Source organism: Phoenix dactylifera, chromosome 17 (genome assembly GCF_009389715.1).
Source record: "Phoenix dactylifera cultivar Barhee BC4 chromosome 17, palm_55x_up_171113_PBpolish2nd_filt_p, whole genome shotgun sequence".
Lineage (NCBI taxonomy): Eukaryota > Viridiplantae > Streptophyta > Magnoliopsida > Arecales > Arecaceae > Phoenix > Phoenix dactylifera.
In genome coordinates, this window is record NC_052408.1 from 2,100,878 (window position 1) to 2,122,860 (window position 21,983).

The 21,983-nt window shown below is 41.8% G+C and overlaps 1 protein-coding gene across 3 annotated transcripts; it reads right to left on the reverse strand.

The window, feature by feature from the left end:
- Positions 1 to 4,881: 4,881 nt before the first annotated feature.
- On the reverse strand, positions 4,882 to 11,420 carry LOC103704780 (cellulose synthase-like protein D2). Of its 3 annotated transcripts, none has more exons than XM_017842218.3 (4): positions 10,926 to 11,420; positions 9,716 to 10,626; positions 7,708 to 8,515; positions 4,882 to 7,128 (listed from the first exon to the last, which is right to left on the reverse strand). In XM_017842218.3, the coding sequence occupies exons 2-4, from the start codon at positions 10,600 to 10,602 to the stop codon at positions 5,377 to 5,379; spliced, it is 3,447 nt and encodes a 1,148-aa protein (XP_017697707.2). In that variant the 5' UTR covers positions 10,603 to 10,626; positions 10,926 to 11,420; the 3' UTR covers positions 4,882 to 5,376. The 3 variants fall into 3 exon arrangements, with proteins under 3 accessions (XP_017697707.2, XP_008786434.2, XP_008786433.2); XM_008788212.4 differs by having other exon boundaries at positions 9,716 to 10,654; positions 10,842 to 11,420; XM_008788211.4 differs by having other exon boundaries at positions 9,716 to 10,654; positions 10,926 to 11,419.
- Between the last annotated feature and the right edge of the window lie 10,563 nt (positions 11,421 to 21,983).

Genomic DNA, 21,983 nt, shown 5'->3' on the forward strand with positions numbered 1-21,983 from the left:
TTCTTCTTCCTCTTATTTTTCCCCCCTAATCCCACAAACTCAACCAAAAATACTTTTTCCTAGCTCAAGAATAGATAATCTTGAAGGGTTTTGAGGGACAAGAATTAGCTAACCCACTTTTTTTTAATCCACTTGATCATCTATTCTTTTTTATTGCATCTACCCCCAACTAGATCTTTGTAGACCACATTATATGATATGTAGAATGGAGATAAGATCATCTGAGTTTTTGGCAAGTTCACCTATTATTGGCTACTATGTCTGGGGGCTAAAACAAATCAATCCACTTATATTTGTGCTAGTCTTGGATGATATAAAACTAACTTGCCTATAAGAAAACCCATCCAATTTGTTTCAAAAAAGTTGGAGCAATTTGGATGGACAATTAAATCTTTTGCCACCCATACATGAGATAATGGTTTATCACAGTGAGTAAGAGATTGGTGTCGATGACCTGGGCTATAGTCTTGTCTCCACCTCATTTTGTTTAGATTTTCTCCCATCCTAATTATTATCATAAAAAAAAGGAAGTTGATATAGAAGGTTAAAGAAATTCAGAGGAGATCAAAACATTAGAATATCTTGGCTAATTTGTTACAAACAACATAGCAAAATACACTTTTAAAGTTCAAAGTAATTAGCTATCATTTTGGACTCCAATTATAATTTTAGTATTAAGAAAACCAATTAAAGATATTAAAATTAGATTAAGAATCTTTTCTAGTATATTGGTATCATATTGCCACAATTGGACCAATATTTCATACATGGTGTTGTTGAAATCATAACAATGACATAATCCTTGTTACCAACCTATAATTCAACATGTGCCATTGGGTATTTTGTGGAAATGACTACCGTATATTTACTCTTGATAACATCAACTAGATTTTTTTGTTTTTGCAAAATTGATTGCTTTCACTTTTCTGTATTGGAATGTCCCTTGCCAAATCAACTCATTTTTACCCTCAAAGTAGAGATGGAATGCAATAAAAAAATATGATGTATATGAAATAAAATATAGAGATAGCTCAAGAAAGAAAAAAGGGATAAAGAAAGAAAACCCTCTTCTCTCTCATCATTACCTACACCCATCACCATCTGCCATTCTATGGCTGCCTGCCACCTCCAACGATCTCCACTATCGTCCACCACCATCGAGGCTCCTACATTCATCCAACATTGCCGTTGATGTCCAGGCCACCCACCATCATCAAGGATCTTCATCATTGCCCACCACAAGGAATTATCTCTACCACCACTAATAATCTCCACAACCACCCACTATCATTGATGATCCTTATCTCTACCAACCATCAATAATGATCTTCACCATATCCATCAATGCCAATGATGTCAAGCATAGCTATCACTATAAATAATCTCTACTATCGTCCACCATCAATGAAGATCTTCACTACTATCTACCATCGAGAATGATCTTGATCACTATCCTTTATCGTCGACAATCTCTAACATCACCTACCATTAATGATGATTTTCAGTATCTCCAACTAATTACAATAATCTCCACCATTGCCCACTATCGTGAACTATCTCCACCTACTACTAGTGATATTCACGACTATCTACCACTACCAATGATCTCCACAATTGGCCATAATTGATTGTGTGTAGTCGTCGATCAATATTGGAGATGATGTACATATACAACCAAAGTGATGAACACATTATAAACTACTGATGTACACATATTGAACTAAAAATCCTTTTTAGTGATATTCATTTTTCAGGAAAATAGTTAAATTATCTAGGCATAGTGGTACTACAATACTGCTAGGAACAAAAAAAATTCTAGAAATTAGAAAAATTAAAAATTGGATGTGATGGATGTGATGAAGCTATTATCATGGCAATAATGAGCCAAGCTAATATTTATCTTGAATCTCCAATTGAATCTAAAAACTACACATTCTCAACTTTGTAATACGATTTATTCGGCATGCTTATAATTGTATAGGTGACCTTATCCCTACTAAAATATGTGCATAGTAGTTGAGCATGTATGTGTCCCTCATTTTAAATGTATGCATCAATAGTTTATAATGTGTGCATCTTTTGGAACATATGCACAATATTCATGTGCATCATCTATTTAAGCTATATGCATCACCAAGTTAAAATGTTGGCACTAGCTGAAATGTACAATGTATAACTTTTTAATATCTTATAATAATGTGTCACTTGTTGTCTAATGAGCATTATCTGTTTAAGATGTGTGTATCACCTATTTAAAATGTGATACATCAATAATTGAGCATGTATAGCTTGCCTATTTTAAATGTGTTTATCGTTGCCAACAACTATTAGCAGAATTAGTTGGCATCTCTATGTTAAGGGCTTGCCATTCAGGATGTTCAGAATTCAAATCTTATTGCTCAAAAAATAATATGCATATCATCTTTTTAAAATGTATACATTAGATTCTAGTGTATGGGCTTCTTAAGTTGTATGCATCAGCAATTGGAAATATGTGCATCAATTATTTAAATATATGCATGCAACTTTTTGTCATACTCCAATGAGTACATCATCTTTTTAAAATTTTATCACATATTAAAAAAATATGCACCAACAATGAACATCCTACAGATTATCCATTTCAAATATTATTCAGCCGAAGTTTACAGTGCGTGCATCACATTTACAAATTATGTGCATCAGTTGCTTATAATATGTATATTGATTGTCATCATCCAGTATATTCATCACTTGTTTAAAATGTATCTATCACTTGTTTACAGTATATGCACCAATGATTGAGCATGTGTGGATTGTCCATTTCAAATATGTTCATAAAAAATTATAATATATGTATCATCTTTTTAAAACATGTGTGTCGATTATTTACAATATGTACTTATAAATTTTTAATTGGTTATAGTGTGTGCATCTATTGTCACTGCTCAAGAAGTGCATCAATTGTCTAAAATGTATTCTTCCCCAATTTAAAATCTACATACAAATAATTAGCATGTTTGAATCATCTCTTTCAAATGTGCCATAAAAGATTACATGCATGCATCACCTTTCTAAAATCCATGCATTGAAATCCAATGCATCAGCTATTTTAGATATATAAATAACCAATTCGAAACATGTTCCTTAGCTGCCATTTATTATGTGCATCATCTTTTTAAGACATATACATAAACAATCTCCACCACCATCATCAACAATTACAGGTAATGGCAATGATCATCAATAATGGTAGACGGTAGTGGATATTGTTGGTGGTGGTGGGATATGGTGAAGATCGTCGATGATGGTGAATATCATCACTAATGATAAGCAATCATCTACTTGGTTGGCCATAGATGGTAGAGGAGATTGTTGGCAATCATGAGAGATGATGGAGATCTTTGATGGTAGTAAGCTATGATGGAGATCATCTGCGATTCACTGACCCTGAATATTTTATCTATTTCTCTAGAAAAATAAATATCCTTTTACTTCAATAGATGTGCATCAACAGTTTACAAGATATGTATTACTTTTTTTAAATATGTGCATTATTTTTTATGGTAATCTCCTGTGCTTATCATTAATGGTTGTGAAAGGTAGTGAAGATCATTGGTGGTGGTAGGTAGTAGTGGATAGCATCCATAGTGGGTGATTATGGAGATCATCAATGATTGTGGGCAATAGTAGAGATTGTAGTGGTGGTGAGAGCCACTTAATATTGTTATTTATGATGAGGAGATTATTATATGTGATAAGTTATGAAAGATGTCAATGGTGATGGTGGGTGATTTTTGAGATCGTGGATTATGATGGGCGGTGACAAAGATTACATAGTAGGTGAATATTGGTGATCATTATTAATGATTAGCAATGCTAGAGATCATTGGCGGTGGTAGCTATGATGAAGATCGTCAATGATGGTAGATAATGATAGAGATTGTCACCGGTAGTCGATGGTCGTGGAGATCACTAGCGATGGTGGCTGGTTGGGAGATCGCTGATAATAGTAGATAGTGATGGAAATTGGAGGTAGTAAGCGATGATGAGCATGAACAATGATGATGGATGGAGATAGAGGGATCTCCAATGGGGGTGGATGGCTGTAGAATGGAGGGTGGCGGTGATGGTGAGAGAGGAGGATTCTCTCTCTTTCTTCTCTCTTAAGCTATCTTCTTTCTCTGTATTTTATTTCATATGCACCTATTATTTTCATCTCATTCTCCTCATATTCAAAGGTAAAATGGCTAATATGGCAAAAAAATTTAATATTAGAAAAATAAAAACACCGGTTGCGCAAATACGAATAAACTTGGGTTAATACGATAAAAAGTAAAGATATAGCGGCTTTTTTAGCAAAATAATCTAGGTGCCAAGTCATGTAAATATATACATGCATATACATAGGTGCTGAATCATTCTTCTTCCAACATCATCAAGGCTATAATTTCTAACTGCAAAACCGATGAAAGGGAAAAAAAAGCTGTCAAACAAAATTTAAAAATTAGCAATGTTCTGTAAAAAAACTTAAAATATGTTTGAGCTTCCTCTAAAAACATTTAGTCTTCGTGGTCCTCTCCTTTTCTTTGTGCGTGTTGCTGACGCTAAAACCCTATCAATTGTCATAAATAGATGTCTCAAACCTAGCAGTCCATGTAATTTCGCTGAGCCCTTCAAGATTAAGTCTAGCCTTAGCCACTAGTTAGACAAAATAACAATTGTGGGTTGATATGTGACCATACTCCCTTGTAAAAACTCATAGCCTATTGAGGCTACAGACAAAAAACCTCAATACCCCCTTAAAAGGGGACCAAACCACTCCAAGCTTCTAAGAGTTCTCATAAATGAGTCTGCCTGCAACTCTATTGAGAGGATTGTTAAATCCTGCTCACAGTTTAGGAATACGAGCCTGCATTTCACCTATTTTACAAGTAAACACATTCTTTCTTCAAGTCTGACAATTGATCAAAAAACTGAAGAATGCTGTATCCAAATCTGACAACTATGCAAAAAAAGGAGAAAAAAAAACAAATGATTCTTATCATCCATCTACAAACAAATGATACTAACATAACATAAAATGATCAAATATACTTTTTAACATATTTCACTCCTTCCCTTCCCCCTCCTGCAGTCCCTGAACAAATAATTAGAGTGGCAGCAAACTGAATATATATATAGCTGACAAAAAGAGAGCCTCAGCAAGTAAGTTGAAAAGCACAGGAATCCACTGCTTCAGATTTAAAAGTTGCTCGCATTCTGGGGATCACGGAAGGAGTCTGAAAACAGAAGCTGCGAAGTATCACAACAATTGGCAATCAAATCAGCTTATGAGCTCGATGCATTTCACTCTACCTCGCCATGAACTCTATTGAACTACCAAAATGGAATGGCTTAAGGGAATGTGAAGGAGCCACCAATCTGGGAATTCGCCGATGGGGGATTAATTGCAACCCAAAGCAGTGATATAGTGATAGCAATGAGTCCAGACCACACAAATACAATGGTTGGTGTCCTTCCTCTCCTCCCCATCAGCCCTTTTGCGAATGGGTAGAGATGTGCCAAGACCCAGAAGCTGAAGAACACCCCTCCTAGCAGCTTGCTCCACTGCGGCAACACACTATATATAGTTCGACTGACACCAACTGCGATCGCTATCAAATTGACCATCATGATTGTGATGGGAGGTATCATCAATGATGTCCATTTCACAATGTAGAGGTCAGCAAACTCATCATCCACATCATCACCGGCTGATTTCGAAGTGAGGGTGAATGAGATTTCGATCCCTGCAATCACTTTCAGTAACCCCTGGAGCACAGCAGCAAGGTGAGCACTGGTTCCTCCAATCAGCCAAAACTGTTCATTTCGCCACCACTCTTCAAGTGAAACCCCTGACCACTTTATCTCAAGCATGGCAATCATGCAAAGTGTCAAAGTGATCATGAGAAGGTAGGTGAGGAATGTCACATTGAGAGTCTGCACAATGAACTGCCCTGAGAAGAGGGAGAGAGCCGGAAGGAAGCAGTAGACAAGGAGGAAGATGGAGGTAAATGGATAGATGCCAACATTGAGGTAAGCAATCCTCTGGAGGAGCTTCATCCTGGAGCTGGCAAGCAGGGCATTGTTGCGAGAGAAGAAGATCTCGACAGAGCCCGTGGCCCACCGAAGGACCTGGTGGAGCCGGTCAGTGAGGTTAATTGGAGCAGTCCCACGGAAGGCATCACGCTTGGTGACACAGTAGACAGACTTCCACCCTCTGTTGTGCATCCTATAGCCCGTGACAACATCTTCAGTAACAGACCCATAGATCCATCCAACACGCTGGCCCCATTCGGTTTTGTCCTCGTACCAGCATGAGATGACACTGATGGCCTCGGCGACAGTGGATGCATCAAGAAGGTCGCGTGGAATGGTGAGGGCACCAGGCGGGCGACCATTCTTGACGGCAGGGTGATCAGCAAGAGGCCGGCCTTGATACTCGGCCACCGGGATTGAATCAACGAGGAAACTTGAGTTTCCAAACTTCTTGGGGAATGTTGAAAGGTTCATTTCCTCATCATCAGAGTCTCCCATTCGAAGAGCACGGGTCTCCTCAGAGGCAACAGCAACAGGACTCTTGCGCTGAGGGAAGCAACAGCTGCAGCAGCCAGGTTGGTGTTCTTTGGCACGAGGAGGGTCAAAGCCATAGAGTGCAACGCGGCGGAAGAGGCAACCAGTACCCACATATACCGGGCCCTGAAGACCATCAAGGGCTCTCATATTGACATCAAAGAAGACAGTGTTGTGATTGGCATAACGGTCAGAGGGGTCGATACCCTCAAACCGCTGCGGGAACTGGACATAGCAGATGCGGTCGCCGCCACGATCCATCATGAAGCACATGCCCTCCCGGAGGGCCTGGGAGTTGTAGATGTAGTGGTCACAATCAAGATTCAGGATGAAGGGGCCATTAGACATGATGGCAGAGGCACGGACAAGGGCATTCATAGCGCCTGCCTTTTTGTTATGGTCATAGCCCGGGCGTTTCTCGCGTGAGACATAGACCAGCATGGGCAGACGGATGTCAACATCGGTAAGGTCAAGGGGCTTTCCTTCTTCTTTGTCCCCAAACAGTGAGTCATCACTTGGAGGCTTCAGCATTACCTACAAAAGAAGACAGATAAATTCATCTCATGCCAGCATGTTTTTTCTCTTATTTTTTCTAGTTTATGAATCCATCGATGTTGTTAGAATATTTGCTCAATGGAAGAAGTTCAGGGAGAAGAGAAGAATGACTGATCTTAGAGTAAGACCAGGTTGTATGTCATGAAAGATAGCAAAATAGGAATAAAATGTTTAAAACAAAAAATGTAATGGCCTAAGTAGAAATGAAACAATTGTATGGCATGAATGGCAGATAAGAAATTTCGAATCGCATAGGATGATTCACTAATAGTGCATAGGTTGATCACAAGGTCAATGTTATTGTGGTAGAAATAGTTGATATTGAGGTAACAGCATATAAGCCATAACTGCCATGAACAAAAATCATATTAGGTAATAACCAAACACCATTTGCCATTAAATATGGAATCCGTGGTGAGCGGCGATAAAATTAGGATTCTGTATAGATTAAGAACTAACTAAATACAATTCAGTACTTTGGAAGATAACAAAAGCAGATGCCCATAAAATAGAATAAAACATTTACGAATATTAACCAGGATCATAGTGAACCATTACCTGTATTATTCCAGCATGATCACCACGAGTATGCTCTGAGGAGGGGTTAATCCAAGTGCCTGGCCAATGAGTACCATCGGCCATCCAAGTGGCTTTGGGGATCTTAACAGGTTCCACAACATCATCAGCAGCTGTTTCTCGCTCTCGCTTCATGGCTTTAATCTCCTCGCGAGCATGATATGCATCAGATCGCCGGCGAATAGAATCTGGCAATCCATTGATGCGGACCTTGAACTCATCGTACTCTCTCTTCGCCCGTCTCCGGTCCTTGACAAAGTCAGAGCGCACCTTGTTCTTATAAGGATCCTTCTTCAAATTGAAGTAACTCTCTGGGTTTCTTGGCTCAATGTCATGTTTACGACAGAAAGGAACCCATGTATTAGCAAAGCTTGCAGCTTCTGCCATTGCTTCAAAAGTCAGTAGGGCACCTCCATCATCAGAAACATAGCAGGAGAGTTTATCCACAGGGTAATCAGCAGCAAGGATGGAGAGTATGGTGTTCGCAGTGACCAAAGGTGGCTCTTTTTCTGGGTCAGCAGTAGAAACAAAGACATCGATGCCAGGAAGATCAGACTTCCCAGTAGGATTGTTGGGTGTAGGAGTTTCAAACTTGTCTTTCAACACTGCAAGGTCGGTGGCACGGTTGACAGGACAAAGCTTCGGGAGCTGGTCCAAGAGCCAAGACAAAGCAAACCACAGCTCACACACAACAGACATCCCCCATAGCCATACTGCATCCTCATTTTTGTGCTTGATTCTCCAAGCAAGGAACAGTCCGAGGGCAGCCATGCGGATAACAATAAGGAGCCTGCGATAGTGTTGATCACAAAATCATCAATGCTTTAATAAAACTACCAGAGTTATTGTAAGACTTACAACATTATTTCTCTTCTTTTGAAGTACACAGATGTGATTTTTTTGGTAAGTAGATGTGATGTACTTTTAGAACTCACAAATGAGATCAAAAATATAAATTTCTTCGGAATAACATAAAGTTCTTTATCTTTAAGAGGCATTATATTTTATAAATTAAAAACTAGTAATAAAACACATACATACATGTATAAAGAAGTTTATCACCATTAACATTCAAATAAAACTACTTTAAAATTCCACATTATGATCTCTAAATTGTCATATTAGAAAATTCGATCAAGCTGATCAATGGAGAAGTAATTCAGAGAATAGGTTCTCTAATGAAAAAGAGGGGAGGGACCTGCAAACTTTGACCCGTGGGTCTTTCTCAAGCACTAGAGTAACCACTCACTTTCTCGGATTCAGATATTTATGTCTCTCTATCTTAAAGTCACAAGTCCAAGCTAATAATCTTTATGATGCTCCATGAAGCTTCTTTGACATGGTAAACAGGTTACCTTGTTTTTCACCTCCCAAGTTCATACCATGTCAAGACTTCCTGATTCCCTACATTTTCTATATTATGAATCTACATGGGATCAGCAAAATTACTTGCTAAAGTTCCCCTGGAGAAGGGAATTCTACTAGCATGCTAATGAACTACAATGGATGCATGAGACTTAATACGGAAGAATCACAACATTGCAGAGATCTAGCTGACAATTTGATGTTAAAATAAAATAGAGGAAAAGGGGAGGAACAGAATCGCCACCGGCATTGCAAGACAGGGGATCTCTCTAGTTCGCTTAGCCACTCGACCTTGAGTCCATCTCTTATAGATGTGCTCCAACATTCGGACTCCTTAACCAGAGGGAAGTTGCGACAACTCCTTTCCATCCCTTCTCCAATGGATAAATTAGTTTCCGGCTCGCATCTTTGTTTCAACGGAGTACCGAGATGCTCTGTCTATTCGGGTTTCATGGCCACAGCAGTCAACGCAATTAATGAATGCTTCAATGTATGTTCCAAATGAGGAAAAAAAAGAAAAAAATTGCTGACTCTAGAATCACTTCAATATCAAACAAAGAAGCACTTGGAAAATTATTGTGATGATCATATTGCCATCCAAAGCAGGGGCAGCAAGTGCTTTTACCTATATGGGCTGAGGACTGCTGCAGGGATCTTCAATTTGCGGGTGAGAGGCCTCCAAGGCTTGCTCGTCAGCTCCGATGGTTGTCCGGCGTCTCCATTCCCACCGTCACCCCCAGTCTCCTTGGGCCAGATTGCATTCCCATAGCCGTACGTTCCCTTTGTCTCGAACAACCATCGGTTGTGATCCCAGTCACCGGTCTGGCACCGGGTCATCTTCGCCGACTTCATCAATGACAGCCTCCTCTCCATCCTCGACACCCCAGGGGGTGGCCGCGGCAGTGAGAGCCGCCGGGCGGCCCCAGCATCGTTCCACACCTCCTCCAACTCGGTAGCTTTATACGGCTCCTTGCATCCCGGGCAGACCGCTCCACCAGCCTTCACCGAATCGTTGAAGCAGTCAGCACAGATCTTGAAGTCGCACTCACAAGGGAGAATGTCGTTTCCACGCTCGTCGCTCATGACCTTGGAGTCGCACCCCGGGATCGCGCAAGATGATCCCTTGGCGCCGGCCATCTGGGGGTGCATCGCCTCCGACTCGAACACCTTATCCATCAGATGAGCACGGGTGACGCTGTTGAATCCGCCGGTGAAGAGGGAATTCGACACGTACTGCTCCTCCACCTTGGCAGAGATCGTCGGGTCCATCGGCTGGTTGTCGGGGGTCGGCGGGATGGTGACATGGTAGTTCAGAAACTCCCTGGAGAATTCACCGCTCAGCTCACTGTCAAGATCATCTCGGGAGTAGTTCACGAAGCGGCCGGATGGAGTCCTCCGGCAAAAGGTCACAGTGGGCGCTGCCGGCGGCTTGTTGCCGCCCTGCTGCAGCTCGACCCCTGACGAAGGCATCCGGGCGGATCGGCTGGTCCTGAGAGCACCGTTTGAAGCCATCTCTCTCTCTCTCGGTCACCGCGTCTAGAATTCCACAAATAAAAGTCACAACCTGCTTCATACAAAGATCACAGCTTTTATGGGCAAATCAAAATGAAAAAAAATCCTAAGATTACAGAATTTTCTAACTTTCTAAGAGAGATAACAACTGGGAAGCATCACATAGCTTAAAGTTCCCTCTTTTAGCAAGAAACATAAAGATATAAGAGTAATATCGTTAGCATTGGGTGATAGATCACCGATCTAAAGATTTCAGAACCGATGAAGAAGATCGAGGAAATTGCAAAAAAAATAGATCTTTTTTGGCTTTCCAAGATCATTACAAGTACACAGGGAAGGAATGTCGATCACCGCCACCCTTAGGATCTCCGAATCAGGAATCCGAACTAATTCTCCATCGAATCAGAGCATACAACCGGATCCAAAGAGCAGAGGCCACATCACGACCGATCTTTCACTTTCACTCGACGACGAGGAGACTTGACCAAATACGAGCTCAAGCAGACGGTGGACAACCGGAGGAGAGCTGCGAACCAGATAGATCCAAGCGGCTCAAGCGTCCAAGACCTAGAAGCCACCGGGGGCCATTTCTTTACTCGAAAAAGAAAAAAAAAACTCGGCAGTCTTCGTGCCGTGGAGGCGACGATGAGAGGAGATAAGGTCGAGAGCTCTCGAAAAGGTGGGAACTTAGCTTGGGTGATGGATTTCTTCTTTCTCTCAGAGATTGTGAGCCTTTTTTTTTCTCTAGGATTAGGTTTATCAGGTTTTTTGAGAGCGAGAAGAAAGCTTGGAGCCTAAAGGAGTGTTCTTCTTTTAAATGGAAGGGAAAGGAGAGGAGATTTTTATTTACTTAATTACTTTTGTTCTTCTTTTTAATTACGGGAAGGAGCCGGTGAGAGTGGCGGAAGCGAAGGGATCAGAGGAGGGTCTTGGATCGGATGGTTGAATGCATTCGGCAAACAGGCATGGTAGATGACACGGGATTGCTGATTCAGTAGGTCCCGTAGAGTTCTTCCATTTGGAGGAGGACACGTCACAGAGAAACGATGTATGGTGTTTGGAAGGGACAGGTGGTGGGGGACGCGGAGATGGCTGGAGGGTTCCGATGTCTTGGCTTCGGGTTCCCTTGCGGCGCGATGTGCGGAGAATGCCCTAGATTTGCTCGGAATTACGGGAGAGGGATTTAGCGAAGTGGAACGGACCGTTTGCTGGGTGACCGTTGTGGAGGGCCCACCGTTGGGTTTTTTTTTTTTTTTCCCCTTAAACGGGCATTTCATACATCACGGGTACGAGTACACCCTAAAGAGTCAGAATACAAAATGTCCCGAAGTGCTCCGGGCATCTCTCTCTCCCCAGCCCATAGGGTACCTCCAGAGTGGCTCGCAACAAACGCGGCCACCCAATCGGCCGCCCCATTGGCCTCACGATATACATGCATAGCCGTAGCGTAACACCCTCTCTCACCATCATCACGCGGCCACCGTTGGGTCTTTAAGCTTTTATTCGTGCCCGTTACAGGCGGCTTTTCATTAAAGTTCCCATACTCTGTACTTTTTTTTTTTTTTTTTTTGCTTAAAACAGGCGTTCTTTTTTCTTTTTCTTTTTTTTTCGGTGCTAGGACTGGTGGCTTATACACATCCACTATGGTTGTACCAAAAACAATTAGAATACAGTAAATTTCAGAATGCTCTAGGTACTCCTTTTTTTCAACCCATAGGCTCCCTCTCTTTGCATAGTTAGTCACATATGAGTCACCCAATCCGCGCCCCATTAGCATTCCTGTAAACATATTTGGCCTGCAAAGCAATATTGCCACTTACCATGGCCCGAATGTCCCAGAACAGGGGGTGGCAACCTCTTGCACCACCAGTGCCCCTCCGGACCCGGCAAATCATCGTGGTCGAATCACCTTCAAGAAAGACTGCTCTAGCCCGCAAAACACGTCGTGTATAGCCCAAATCAGCCCACGCCGCCCTCAGCTCCGCCTTTGGAATGGAGGTGTCAAAGATCTGGCACCCTTTAGCAGCAACCACCTTGGAATCAGAGCTACGAATGACAAAGGCTGCACCATCCTTCTTACCGCCATCAAGCACTCGCCCATCAAAGTTAACTTTGAGTAAATTTGGAGGTCGGGACTCCTAGGTAAAGAACACTAGCCGATATGCTACACGAGTAGAAGTAGAGCCTCAAGTATCCCGAGCTATCAAGGACCATCCGATAGACCTGCATGAGTAATCTTCGTTGTTGACCCTAGGTTTGATTTTGATGATCACAAAACTATGAATTATAATGACTAATGATTGTGTTTTGCAAGAAAAAAAGATCCAAGTATTTTGCAGGGAGTATGGCCAAGAAAGAACCACAAAAACACAGAAGAAGAGTCGACCCCATCATCCATGAGTCGACCCCAAGTGGCCAGAGTTAAAGAAAAGAAGAGCCAAGAACGGCGGATGAGTCGACTCAAGGTTCTCAACAGTCGACTCCAATTGAGCCAGAGTCGATCCCAGCAAAAGACGAGTCGACCCCAGACAACCTGCAAAGAAGGAGACAGAAGAGATGGTTTCTATCCGACCGAGACGAGCCGACTCGAGAAGAACACGAGTCGACCCCAGAAGCATCTCAGGGCAAAGACAAAAAATAGCCGAAAACAGTCGAGCCTTAGAGTCGACCCCATGATGACATGAGTAGACCTCTGAACAGCTCGAGTCGACCCCAATACTAAGGGAGTCGACCCCTTAAGAGTCTCAGAGAATTCCAGAGAGCAGCTAAAGTTGCAGGCAAGCCAGAGCCGACTCCGGAACTTATCGAGTCGACTCGTGAGGAACACCAGTCGACCTCTGAAATCAGGAGTCGACCCCAGGCGACGGGATAAAGCTGCAACGGCTAGTTTTTCACGGCAACGACTAGTTTGTTTTCACCTCCAACAGCTCTATTTTGCCTCCAACGGTTCCAGAACAGTTCCTAAGGATCTCTAAGCTATAAATACAAGGGAACAAAATGGATTAAAAGTGAGCTCAACGACCAAACTTGAAGACATCAATTTGAGAGCCCAAAATCCAGAATATTGAAGTGAGGAAACCAAGGAAGGCATCAAGTTCAATCATTCCATATCAATCCTCATTTCTGGAAGTTGGTGAAGCATTCAAGACATCCTTCTACACTAACAATTTCTCTATTGCTCCTATCGCTGTTTGCATTTACTCTTTATTGTCTAAGCATTAGTGTGCTTAAATTCTTTCCATCTTACTTGTTCAAGTTTCAGAGGGTCCTGAAACTTGGGGGAAGTTCTTGTCCAAACCTTAATTGGACTATGTAAAGGTTATAGTCGGTGATCCCGTAAAATCGATCGGGTTTGTTGTGATCCTGTAAAACCGACCGGATTTGTTGTGATCCCGTAAAACTGACCGGGTTTGTTGTGATGTTGTAAAACAACCGAACTGTAATCCGTAGGATTATAGTGGAATTTCGAAGAGGCCTTTGGGAGTGGATGTAGGTGCAATGTTGGCGCCGAACTACTATAAAAACTTGTGTTTGTGATTGCTTGTTTTACCTTCTTACAATTGTGCATTTACTATTTTTCTTTAGAGCAATTGCTTTAGCAAGATTTCATTCCACTGCACTTAACTTTAAAATTGTTAAGTTTATTTTTTAATTTTTTAATACCCAATTCACCCTCCTCTTGGGTTGCATATCTGGGCAACATTCGTCGCCTGAACCTAGGCCCGCTCCACAATAAACTTGGGTGAAGGACTGCTTTCTCTAAAGATCCAGTCATTCTTGGCCAACTAGATGTGGTAAACAATGTAAGTCGCCATAATACCCACATGTCGAGTCTGAGGGGTGACAACCCACCATCTGAACGCTAGCAAGAAGGGACCCGAATTGCTCTGAACGTCCGGCAAGATGCTGACAAGCTCCCAGACCCTCCTAGCATGCTTACACTAAAACGGTGTGTGGTCCACGGTCTCATCTAACTGGCACCTAGGGCACTAAGATTAGATGCTTAGTCCCCCCTGCACAATACTGCTCTCGTCGGCAACCGGCTCCAAACCACCTTCCAGAGGAATAGGACTATCCGAGGGTGGAGGCCGAACCTCCAGCTCCAAGCGCAGTCCAACTTCAGGTGCTGCTCGCTCCAAAGAATGCGATAGACGTCACCTACTCTGACTCTATGGCTGCCAGATGAGCTCCAAACCCTAATATCTAGACAAGCACACCCAAAAACAGGCAGCGATTAGACTCTCCCTACGAGGTGCTCCCCAAATTGGTTGCTGATTTGGATGGAATCCAACTCTGCCCCCTCAGGGCAGAGAAGATCACAACCCCAAAGTCTGCCTTTAGCCTCAATGTTGACCATAGTCAGCCAGAGCCTCACCTAGAGAGAGTCCACCTAGAGGTCTTTCTCCACATCGACACTGCACCCATCGCTAATAAGACATATGGTGTTCGCCAAGGCAGCAGACACATACTTGCATATCTCCCGCCAGAGGAAAGAGCACCTCCGACCTCTCTAAGCGACCCCACCTGCCACCACCAGACCGTAGCGGGCTATCATCACCTGACTCCATAAGCACTACAACTCAAAAACCAATCTCAGCATGCCGAACGAGCAATGCCTCCCTCCTTAGGTGGAGAGACTGGACACCTAGCTCTCCCTCACAGATCGGCTAGCAGACCATCTCCCAGGCCAGCAAGTCGACTCCGTGACTGCCACCATGTGAGCCCTAGAAAAAGTCCCGGAGGAGTCGCTCTATCCTTGTCAACACTGTCTTCAGAACTACAATATTGGACATGAGATAAATCAACAAGGAGCTTAGGACCGATCTGACCGGTGTCAATTGACCCATTATGGATAACGAGAACCCTCCAGCCGCTCCTATATGCGTTGCACCATGCTGAGACACTCCGACACTCATTGTCATCTCCCTATAATGGGGACACTCAGGTAGCTCCACTGCCCCTCCTGCTCTCTCCCTTGATCTTCTGCTTCATCCGGAACTCGGTCTTCGGGCTACAGCAAATTATAGACTTGTGGAGGTTCACCGTCTGCCCTGATGCCTTGTAGTAGTCCTCTAGGACTCCTTTGAGGGCTAGTGCATCCCTCAACCTCGCCCTGGCTAGAAGGAGGCAATCATCTGCAAACAACAAATGGGAGATTGGTCGGGCACCGGGAGCCGGCACATAGGCGTCCAGCACCCACTCCCAACACACGACTCGCAGAGCACGGGATAACACATCTGCACAAATGATAAACAAGTAAGGGGACAAGGAACAACCTTGGCGGCAACATCCTGTTGATCAAGATGGAGAAGGATGATCTCGGAACACAGCCAAGAACCCAAGCTATTCAAGTCTCGTGGAAGCCAAAGCTCTCCAACTCGAACCTAAGGAAGCTTTAGCGGACTCTGTCATAGGCTCTCTCCATATCCATCTTCACAGTCATGTAATTCTGCCGCCTCGGGGAATGCTGCAAATCTCATATCATCTTCTGGGCAATCAGGACATTGTTAGTGATGCTTCAACTCCGACGAACACCCTCTATTTCTGGCAGATAATGCTAGAAAGCAAAAATTTCATCTTGCCCACCATGATCTAATTAGGTGGGAAATTTACTGTTGACTATCTGCTCATTTTGTGGTCCTTTGTTCCTAACTTTTTGCTTTCTTAACTTTGTATATGTTTACCACCTCTTCTTGCTTGTTTGCAAGCTTCTCAAGTCTTGATATATCACTTATCTCGGCCAAGACTGATAAATCGATATTTAGATCTATCTTGGTCAATGTGATGCATAAAAATTCTGAAAGACTAATTTTTTTAAGATATTAAAATTTCTATAAATATGATAAATTTAAAATTAAAAAATTATGTTTATATATTAATATTGAGGTCAGAATCAAGTTATATGGGTGTAATTGTTGAGAATCCCACATCGATGCTTCGAGTTATTCCATGTAATCTACTACCTCTAAACTACTTGCATACAAAAAATCATATAATTTAGAGATCTGTAGCCTCGATACCAACTGATAAAAAAATGTACTTTTTTTATTCTAACTGTCCAATTTTTGATCATTCGACGTATCCGCTAAAGATTTTCAAATCACATTATTTTTATATTCAATGGCTCAGATCATCGATTTACATCTGGATAAGATTAAAATTTATTTAAAAATTTTTATTAGTCTTGATCTATTGACAAGGAATTTATTTAAGAAAATAAAAAAGTGATTGAACATATTGATCAATAAGAATGTATTATTAGACAATGCTTCAAGTTTTATTGGTTTACATCTGAACAAGATTTATATATCGCAAGATGCCCAATGTAGTTAAAAATTAAGATCTCAACCAAGATGGAAATTTGCTTGTTTACATACTATCAAAGATTTTGTCTCATACTTGTGTACACAGAGTCTAATCTAAATTCTCGATGATATGGACCGAACTTTAGATGCCTTCCTATGTTTATATACATACTAGAGTATAGTGCATAAAAAGCACATATATTTTATTTTTATTAAAAATAATTAATTTTATCTAAGTAAATAATAATATTAGTGAAAGAACTTTTCAGGCCAAGCATGTCTTCCATGAAGCTAATGAGGCCGTGGACTGGGTGGCTGCTTTTGTAGCCAATCACTCGGATAGTACCTTGTGGGCTGAAGATGGGGAGTTGCTTCTCTCACTCCGAGGTATTTTGTTTTTTAATTTTATTGAGTGCATTCGTACTCGTCTGATATGATCTATCCGTCTTAGCAAAAAAAAAAAAAAAAAAAAAAAGCTAGACTGTGGTATGAAGAAAGACATGCTGGAAACATGAATGGCCCAACATGTAACCCGTCCGAGCACATTAATGGAGTTAGAACTACACGGACACATGCACACATATACCAGATTTTGATACATGGAAATCATATGAAGATGGAGGATGATCCAGGAAGATCATCAGATCCACAATGGACCATTTTAGACAATTTGTGTAGAATTGGACGTGGTTGGAAGTACGATCCATTACATCTAGGATTCGGCCATACATAATTTTCAAAAATCATAACTTCTAACTCAGAAAGGAATTTGGCAACGCGATAGAATATAAAGTCGATGAAGAGTTGAGATATAGCTTCTTTCTAAATTCATAATTTTTTATAATATATTTTTTTTAAAAAAAATGAGCCATTACCAAGAAAAGAATCTAACTTGATCCTAATAATACAGATCTTATAAGAATAAATAAAGATCTTGTATTATAGTTCTATACATATTGGTTGGAAGAACATAAAAAGAGTTTTACCTGCATTCTACTTTTTTGTTTTTTTACACTAAAAGATAAATCTGACCCTAATTCTATAAGAATAAACATCACTAATTTAAATAGAGAACTTGCATAATAGTTTTATTTTTTTTTAAAAAATAATATTTTTTATTATTTTATTCTGATGTGGTCCAACCTATAAATTGAAGAAATTATTTGTTTTTCTATTCGATCAAAGAACTTGGAGAGGAAAAGTTGATAACAAATTGTTCATGGAGAATGAGGAAAGATAAGGAAGTACGCATGCATCGAGATATTGGAAACATGATGCATGGGGAAGAGGAAACATGCCCCTCATCTAGCATGGAGAAACGCAAGAAATAATAAATAAAATGTAATGAAAAAAGGACATCCAGCATATAATGAAATCCATTGTTTGAAAAAAATATTTAGATCGCGTCTTGGGGGGGAACCTGCAGTGGGAAGAAAAGAATATGTCCTATTATATTCACAAAAGTATATGTTTTTCTTAAAAAATCATTCTCATTAATTACTTTTCTTTTCTCATTTGTTGTTTCTTTATTCGTCATGCTAGTTTTTTTTGGTAAACCAATATATTTGGATTGTTTTTTTTGAAAAAACTTGGACTCTCACCATATTACTCTTTTATATTTAAATAATTTAAAATCAAATTACGGGTGCCAGTTACCCACCATATTTGTGCCCAAAATTTGGATTGGTCATGATCATGTAATAATTTCTCTAACTTGGGATGTTTTTTCAAGCCGCACTCCAATCTTCTTATTTTTCTGATTTTTTTCCCTTTCTCATCATATCCCTTTTTTTTTTTTTTTTGTGATCCAACTTGTTTGAAATAAATATACTCCAAATCCTAGTCAAATAAGAAAATTATTATTTTTACCATGATATCCTGTTGGATTTGTATATAGCGTCCAAGTTAGAGTTGATATTGTTTTTAACTTTTGCTATTTACTTCTACCAAAAAATCTTTTATTTTTTATATTCTTTTGGTTTTCCAATCAGTTTGAGTTATGGAGAATAAGGGGTGCTTTTTTCCTTCTTTTTTTCCCCACATGTTTTCTTTTTAGTATTTTTTTCTTAACCACACAAGCATCCTTGATATATATATATATATATATATATATATATATATATATATATATATATATATATATATATATATATATATATAATATCAATAAGGGAACAAAATTAAAACCTGATTTTAGCCAAGTAAAAAAAATTTCTTAATTACGATTCTAGCAATAAATATACAAAAATGTCATCTTATAAAATAGTAAAAAATAATCAAAAATGGGTTACAAACACGTAAGGAAAATGTCATAAAAAAATGCTAACTATAAACAAATAATAAAAAAATGTCCGGATGGGTCGCAGTCGTGCGTCCACGCAAGTGCCTGATCCACTAGGTACGTAGGAGGGTGTTCTCGTAATTTATGGGGACAACGAGGCCCAATTTTTGGGGGCGGGGGTTGTCGAGAGGTGGACCTAGGGGTAGTTCTATATACACCCCCCTATTGCTCAGGACACCCCCCAAAAACCAAAAAAAAAAATACCCAAACTAACCTTTAGTGTAATTACCATATTGCCCTTGAAATTTTCTCATACACCCCCCCTTCCTCCTCCTCCGTTTCGTTTTGAAAAGAAAAAAAAAACACCCCTCAAACCCCCCTTAAACCCCTCCTCCCCCGTTCCCCCTTCTCCCTCTCGTCGCCGGCATTCTCCCGATCTCCGACCACCTCGCCGGCTTCTCCCGGAACCACCTCGCCGGCTTCTCCCGAAATATTTTTTTTTCACGGTTCGTGCTCCGTTCGGCACTGGATCGCCGAACAAAAGGCTTCTGTTCGGCTGAACAGTGCCGGACAGAAGCCTTCTGTTCGGCAACCCTCAACCGAACAGATCTGTTCGGTTGAGGGTTGCCGAACAGAAGGCTTCTGTCCGGCACTGTTCAGCCGAACAGAAGCCTTTTGTTCGGCGATCCAGTGCCGAACGGAGCACGAACCGTGAAAAAAAAATATTTCGGAAGAAGCCGGCGAGGTGGTTCCGGGAGAAGCCGGCGAGGTGGTCGGAGATCGGGAGAATGCCGGCGACGAGAGGGAGAAGGGGGAACGGGGGGGGTTTTGGGCGTTGGCGAGGTGTTTTGGAGGGGAAGAGCGGGGTGGGGGGGGGGTTTGGGGGGTGTAGAGAGCAATTTAGGTGAGGGGGTGGGGAGGGTGGGGGGTAATTTAGGAATTTTTAATTTTTTAGGGGTGTCCTTAGCAAATGGGGGGGGGGGGGGGTGTAGAGAGTATTTAATTTTTTTTTAATTTTTGGGGGTTGTCCTGAGCAATAGGGGGGGTGTAGGTCCAGGGTGGTTCTATATACACCCCCCCTATTGCTCAGGACACCCCCCAAAAATTAAAAAAAAATTAAATACTCTCTACACCCCCCCCCCATTTGCTAAGGACACCCCTAAAAAATTTAAAATTCCTAAATTACCCCCCACCCTCCCCACCCCCTCACCTAAATTGCTCTCTACACCCCCCAAACCCCCCCCCACCCCGCTCTTCCCCTCCAAAACACCTCGCCAACGCCCAAAACCCCCCCGTTCCCCCTTCTCCCTCTCGTCGCCGGCATTCTCCCGATCTCCGACCACCTCGCCGGCTTCTCCCGGAACCACCTCGCCGGCTTCTCCCGAAATTTTTTTTTTTCACGGTTCGTGCTCCGTTCGGCACTGGATCGCCGAACAAAAGGCTTCTATTCGGCTGAACAGTGCCGGACAGAAGCCTTCTGTTCGGCACTGTGCAGCCGAACAGATCTGTTCGGTTGAGGGTTGCCGAACAGAAGGCTTCTGTTCGGCACTGTTCAGCCGAACAGAAGCCTTTTGTTCGGCGATCTAGTGCCGAACGGAGCACGAACCGTGAAAAAAAAAAAAATTTCGAAACAAGGTGGAACACGTACCTTTGCGGCCGATTCTTCGTCCCAAATCACTAGTTGCTTGTCCATGCTTCGAATGGGGCTTAAATCTCCTTCAAAGATCGCCTAAACGATGTAAATGGATCGAGGGGTTTAAGGGGGGTTTGAGGGGTGTTTTTTTTTTTTTCTTTTCAAAACGAAACGGAGGAGGAGGGGGGGGGGGGGGGTGTATGAGAAAATTTCAAGGGCAATATGGTAATTACACTAAAGGTTAGTTTGGGTATTTTCTTTTTGGTTTTTGGGGGTGTCCTAAGCAATAGGGGGGGTGTATATAGAACTACCCGCGAAAGTGGGTTGGTCGTGTTCCCGTACGGGTCACACGTGACGGACGCTGTGCGGCGAGTTGGTGAGCGGGCCCGCACGCGTGCGGGACCCACAGAATGCACATGGCCGCCGCGTGAATGGAGGGGAAACGGAGAGCATTTCCACACGGAATGCCATCATTCCATTCGTTTGTTCATTCCTCTATTTCTTTCCAATGGCTTCCTTTCATTTTTTTTTTTTCAACTCTAGGACCTCCTAGTTATCATGAAGCGACTGTCCATAGAATAGCAGCTTTATGGATGTTACTGTGGTGCTAATGTGTAGGTCATCATCTTCATCTAAAATTGCTATCTCAAACTCCACACATACTGCACTTTCATCCTTATATATGCCCTATGATGATCCTTTACTATGTCTATCCAATACAACTTCAAAACTATTTTTGGAGTGTATATTGCCATGATCCTATGTTGACTAATAAAAATAATGAGTTTATTAGGCTGGGTCTCTCAGCAACTTAAACTTTTAAACTGCAAGTGTGATATCGCAGCTAGCCTACCATGCGCCGCAATTTTTATTAGTCATATGAGCCTCTCACTGAATGAGACGAGTTGAGGATTCAATATTAGGTTGGTGCTATGTTGGTTTTAGGTGACCTATAGCATCCACCCTTCACCGACTATTTGACCAATCACCAAGTGACTGCCACTGCCATGGACAGTCGCCAGCCAGTAAATAAAAGAAATGCATGCCAGCTTCCTACACTAAGAAATTCTAATGGCGGCAGGCACCTCTAACACCAACTAACACACATCAAAGGGAGCAAATAGAATAGGCAAAACATTTAAAAGACCTTAAGGTAATATGT

Bases quoted from the DNA above. Each gene is read 5' to 3' on its own strand.
- LOC103704780 (XM_017842218.3), bottom strand. From the start codon at position 10,602: ATGGCTTCAAACGGTGCTCTCAGGACCAGCCGATCCGCCCGGATGCCT. The intron at 8,516-9,715 runs GTAAAAGCACTT...ACACTATCGCAG, and splicing joins GCAGTCCTCAGCCCATATAG to GCTCCTTATTGTTATCCGCA. The intron at 7,129-7,707 runs GTAATGGTTCAC...CTTCTTTTGTAG, and splicing joins ATCATGCTGGAATAATACAG to GTAATGCTGAAGCCTCCAAG.